Source organism: Alosa alosa, chromosome 18 (genome assembly GCF_017589495.1).
Source record: "Alosa alosa isolate M-15738 ecotype Scorff River chromosome 18, AALO_Geno_1.1, whole genome shotgun sequence".
Lineage (NCBI taxonomy): Eukaryota > Metazoa > Chordata > Actinopteri > Clupeiformes > Clupeidae > Alosa > Alosa alosa.
In genome coordinates this window covers 23,768,631-23,774,095 of record NC_063206.1, presented here as the reverse complement: position 1 = coordinate 23,774,095, position 5,465 = coordinate 23,768,631, and the positions used below count along the sequence as shown (strand labels likewise).

The 5,465-nt window shown below is 44.6% G+C and overlaps 1 protein-coding gene across 2 annotated transcripts in view; it reads right to left on the bottom strand.

Annotated features, from left to right (window-relative positions):
* The window catches only part of btbd3b (BTB (POZ) domain containing 3b), an 11,362-nt gene extending 6,764 nt beyond the window's left edge, over nt 1-4,598 (bottom strand). The window contains exons 1-3 of one of the 2 annotated variants that reach the window (XM_048270386.1): nt 4,027-4,137; nt 3,484-3,745; nt 1,353-1,443 (exon numbers count right to left, since the gene is read on the bottom strand). In XM_048270386.1, coding sequence (XP_048126343.1) covers nt 1,353-1,443; nt 3,484-3,629 — 237 coding nt within the window. In that variant the 5' untranslated portion in view covers nt 3,630-3,745; nt 4,027-4,137. Of the gene's footprint in view, nt 1-1,352; nt 1,444-3,483 lie in introns of both variants that reach the window. The other variant, XM_048270385.1, reaches the window with a different exon arrangement.
* Nucleotides 4,599-5,465: the final 867 nt, after the last annotated feature.

Here is a 5,465-nt window from a genome sequence, read left to right as displayed (position 1 = left end):
TGTGTCACAAATGTCATAGCATTCTTAGTCAAAGTGCATGGCGCATATTGGTCATATTGAATGAAATGGATGTGATCCCTAATGTTCAACATCAACTTCCTATGGCCCACCGGTAGATTTTAGACCAGACATATTTTAGAGGAAACTGTCCACAACATAAATCCACAAATTAGTGTGTGTGTGTGTGTGTGTGTGAGAGAGAGAGAGAGAGTGTGTGTGAGTGTGTGTGTGTATGTAGACAGATCAAAGCCACACATTTGAGCCTCTTAAAAGGACCAAAAAGATGAGTCACTCTCCGACCATATGAGCCGGCGGTTTTATGATAAATATGGCCAGCAATTCAATTAATAAGATCTAAGCAGCAAAGCACATCGGCCCGGCTGGAGGAGGAAGAGGAGGGGGAGGGAGAAGAGGAGGGTGCTGTCACTGCAGTGGGGTAAGAGAATAGCAGAGACGCATGAAAGTGTTATGAGGACGGAGTAATAATTCATGTGAACAGCTGGTAAACACAATGAGGTCAAGCCAGAGGACTCGACAGGGATTTTAGCGCGCTGGATGAAGACGTGGCGGGTGACCGGAAAAAGCATCTCAAGGTTATCATTGTTGAATGTCTGGTGAGCTCAGAACTCTTGAGTGGGATCGGAGGGGAACATCTCAAAGAGGTGCCATGTGTGGATCGTAAAGGGCATTCGGCTAGGTTGGCCCAAAAAGTGCAAGAGATCACAGGATCAGTCTGTATTTTATTTGTAAATTAAGCTGCATTACAGACTTACAATGTTAAATGTTTGATATTTGGTTTTCAAGGATGCTTGATGATGATGATGATGTTGATGTCGACGACAATGACAATAAATGTATATTGAATGGTATTTCGCTGACTTTACCTGATGTACACCATTTGGGATCAAAGTAACTGGAACATTAAAGTAAAACTGACGACTGTGACAGAATGATATTTAGAAGTAGGTCAAGAAGGAGCAGAGCGTAATGTGCTGTGGATGGGTGAAGTTGTGAATGAACGAGCCCCACAGGCTCCTTAGGGATGGAGGAGGAGTGGGGGGTGGAGGATGGGATGACACTCTTTCTCTTTCTCTCTCTCTCTCCCTCCCTCTCTCCCTCCATCACCCTCTCCACCCTCCAGCCTCATTTGCATAAATTATTGAGAGGCGTCTACAAGAGAGGCGTCTGCCAGTGGCGTGGCCCGGGACCGGCGCACAAAGGCGCTCTCGCTTGTGTTAGTGTCCCCAGCAGGTTTGTGTCACTGCATGGCACGCTAATGCGAGCAGGCCAGGTTTGGTGGCTTTGGTGGCTGGCGGTTTGTGTTTGTGTCTTGGGTGGATGGACTGGCTTACCCTGTGCCCGGGCAGTCGTTGCTGGCCTCCAGATGGACCCACCAGAAAGTGAACGTCGGCCATCAGCTCGTTGTTGAACATCACCGCATTTCTGCCAGACAATAAATGCCACATGGACAAAAATCACTTATACATATTATACACTTATACACATATATGTACATATCACAGTGTTCCAGAACATTCTCCCCATCCTTCTGCACTCTTTCTGTTTTGCTTTTCTACATCTATCTGACAGCATCTATAAAACTGATTCTATATTCTGATTCTGATTCTATCTGACAAGAATAAAGGACAATAACATGAAAATAAATGGTGGTAGTGTGATTCTGTATTTCCAGTTGCGTGCACTTTGGCCTTCTTTATTGTCTGTTGACGACTTCCTTACAAAAGGTTAGGGGTAGGTTTGAATACTAATCTTCTTTCAAATATTAGCCCCCACACACTGACTATGGACTTACTCACCACTTGCACAGTATCACACATTACACAGCAACATACAACTATCATTCTGCCCTCATCTGAAAGTCTTCATCTAACAGTCTGACACCTCATTAACTGGAGTCCCTCACCGGACAATTAAAACATGAAGTACAACACAACACATGAATACAGACAAGCGCGCAAATGAATCCAGACAGAAAATAAGTGGGATAACGGCACAAGCATAGCAAAACAGAATGGAAGCGTGAAAACAGTCTTTATGTATTATTAAGTACCAAGCCACAGAGGAGGTCTGGGTAAACAAGGCATGATGCTCTGGAGCGACAACAAAGCCTGGTGCGAAAGCACACACTTGCCCCGACCAGCACTGGGCTTCCCGGTGACAGCCGGGTAAATATTTCCAGTTAACGGCAAGCCAGTGTTGTGTATATCAAACATTCTCTCTCCTGTTAACACCAGGCTGGTGTTGCATATATCAAACACTCTCTTTTCTCCAGTTTACACCATGCTGGTGTTGTGTATATCAAACACTCTCTCCAGTTAACACTGGGGCCGGTGTTGTATATATCAAACACTCTCTCCAGTTAACACTGGGGCTGGTGTTGTATATATCAAACACTCTCTCCAGTTAACACTGGGGCCAGTGTTGTATATATCAAACACACTCTCTCTCCAGTTAACACTGGGGCTGGTGTTGTGCATATCAAACACTCTCTCCCTAGTTAACACCAGGCCAGTGTTGTGCATATCAAACACTCTCTTTCTCTCCAGTTAACACAGGGGCCAGTGTTGTGTATATCAAACACTCTCTCCAGTTAACACTGGGGCTGGTGTTGTATATATCAAACACTCTCTCTCCAGTTAACACTGGGGCTGGTGTTGTATATATCAAACACTCTCTCTCCAGTTAACACTGGGGCTGGTGTTGTGCATATCAAACACACTCTCTTTCTCTCCAGTGAACACAAAGTATATGTTGTGTATATCAAACACTCTCTCAAGTTTACAATGGGGCTGGTATTGTGTATATCAAACATTCTCTCCAGTTAATAATGGGGCTGGTATTGTGTATATCAAACACTCTCTCCAGTTAACAATGGGGCTGGTATTGTGTATATCAAACACTCTCTCTCCAGTTAACACCAAGCCGCTGTTGTGCATATCAAACACTCTCTCTCCAGTTGACATTGGGGCCAGTGTTGTTCATATCAAGCAAACACTTGACTCTGGAAGCTTGCTCACCATGAGCAGAGTGACATGCAGACATACCAGGAACCACAGATGGAGAATGTGAAAACACTTGCTGTGCTTGGAGAGGAGACACAAGTGCTGTGTGACTAAAACAAATGGATCAGACACACAATACAAGCCCATAGTGATCTTATCCTGCTACCCTCCTCCTCTCCAAGACAGACTCAGCACACCTTGTTATGAGATACTTGAAGGGAATCCTAACACTGTAAGGTTCTTTTTTCACTCTATCAGAGTGAAGAGCTAACTTGCCATTTAATTTAAGCAGGATCATTTTTACAGCTTCTGTAATGGCACATTGCTTGAATTAATCTTCCTCAAATGAAAATCACATTCACTAATTATTTTTTTCTCCCTCCTTAATTCTCCTCACATTATTGAAGAGAGGATTGTTCTGACTCAGGGATGAGGGGAGGTTGTGGAAGACTTCACCTACCTCTCGCGGATGGTGGAGTAGAGTCCTTGCCAGTTGCAGTTCTGGATAGTGTTGTTATTGTTTAGGTTCTGCTGCTGGTATTGCTGGACAGTGGTGGTGGTAGTGGCCGTCGCCGGCTTCTTGGTGGGGAAGATCTCGGCCGACATCTTCTTCTTCTTTTTGGTCTTCAGGGTGATGATCTCATAACACACAGGGGGGAGTTTAGACGAGCTGCTCGGGCTTCCCTTTTTGGAGTTTTTGCTTGAGCGGTTCTTCACCGACTCTGGAAGCATCAACAAGAAGGTCAGACATTTCATGTTCCGTCCCTTGGCATCGACCATGAGTGTTGTTCAACTGCTGAGCAGTGCCAGATCATGCAGAGAAGACATTCAATAGGACATAAAAAGAAAAAAGAAAAAAACACAAGGGTTGGGGTAGAGGAGAGAGACACAGGCTCAGCAGGGCAAAGTAGAGGGTTATGAGCCAGAGAGAGAAAAAAAAAGAAAAAAAGCAGTGCAGCTGAGAGGGTGACGAAAAAAAAACAGAATTCCCTTCAAATTTCACCTTTGTTGTGAGCAAAGTGATTCGATTCCACTTCTTCCTCTTCTTTCTCTCTCTCTCTCTCTTTCTCTCTCGCACACTCTCTCTCTTTCTCTTTTCCTGAGGATGCACTTTTCCTTTTTTCCCTTTTCAAGTTTTATCTGAAGACGAGTGGTCTTGTCGGGTCCCCATCACTGTGGCTCCCCCGCTGCCAGTCTAACACGCTTGCTTGTTCGCTCCCTGTGAAGTGTGTGTGGATTAGAGTCTTCTCTCTCTGTCTCTTTCTCGCTCTCTCTCTCTCTCTCTCTCTCGCTCTCTCTCTCTCTCTGCTCCCTGGGCTTTCGTGACAGTTTCAGATTTAGTGCTGCTGCAGTGCTCCTGAGGCAGGCAGCCTCTGCTCTGACTCTCTCACTTTCTCACTCTTTCTCCTCCCTCCGTCCTTCTCTCTCTCTCTCTCTCTCCTCCTCCTCCTCCTCTTCTGTCTCTCCGGCTCTGTGCGGCTTCTGAGAGCTCCGCTGCAGCGGCAGCAGCAGCAGGGTGCGTTGGGCACGGTCCTGTGACTCTGAGGCTGGTTTATGCTGACTACAGGGGTTGAATGGGAGAGCGGAGAGGAGAAAGTAGCCCCCCTGCAGATGCGAGCGAGGCATCCTCTCCAGCTCAACCAATCGGCTGTGGCCTCCTCTCTGATTGGCCGCAGCAGCCCTGCGCATCACTTACTAGAATATTCAAAGTCCCTCTTCAATTAAAGGGACAGTGGCACAGCCCTCAGACTGACAGGGTGATCATCTCAACTTTGATTTAGTGGCTGTTTTTTTCCATCCCTGCTCTCTTACCTTGAAGAGTATACTGATCCTTTGTGCGTCATTAATAATGTAAAAATGTCAGGTCATTCAAACGAGTGGAAAGGGACTTGATTCATTTATGGTTCCTTATATTCAAGAGAGAACAGTCCTGGATTTGGTCAGAGGATGTTAACAAATTAGTTACTACTCTCTTAATAAGTTATACATTGGATTTTTGTGTTTTTGTTGTTTTGTTTGGTTATTACTAGGGTTGGTAATGCAGAATCAAGCTTACTGTATGCACAATAGTTTGGGTAGTAAAAGGATAGGATAGATGCACTAATGTGTGTGCTGTCATATACAAATGCAAGGAATTCAGGAATAGTGTGATTAGATGTTTTTAGAAGATTTGGATCAATGTGATCATTAGCAGCTATTGTAGTCTTGGGCATCACACATGAGCATCATCATGAGCAACAAAGCACTTGAAAAAGCTTTATTGTGCCTTTTTCACAATGGTTTGAACCAGCTAAAATAAACGGTACAAAACTAAGTAAGCCATATTAACAATTCAAGTAGACCCAATTGTTTTCTTTTTTTTCTCATCACATACTGTAATTAAAGTTTTTGTATTGCTTTGAAGACACTGAAGTATAAAGTTTGCCGTGAAGTCTTCCAGAG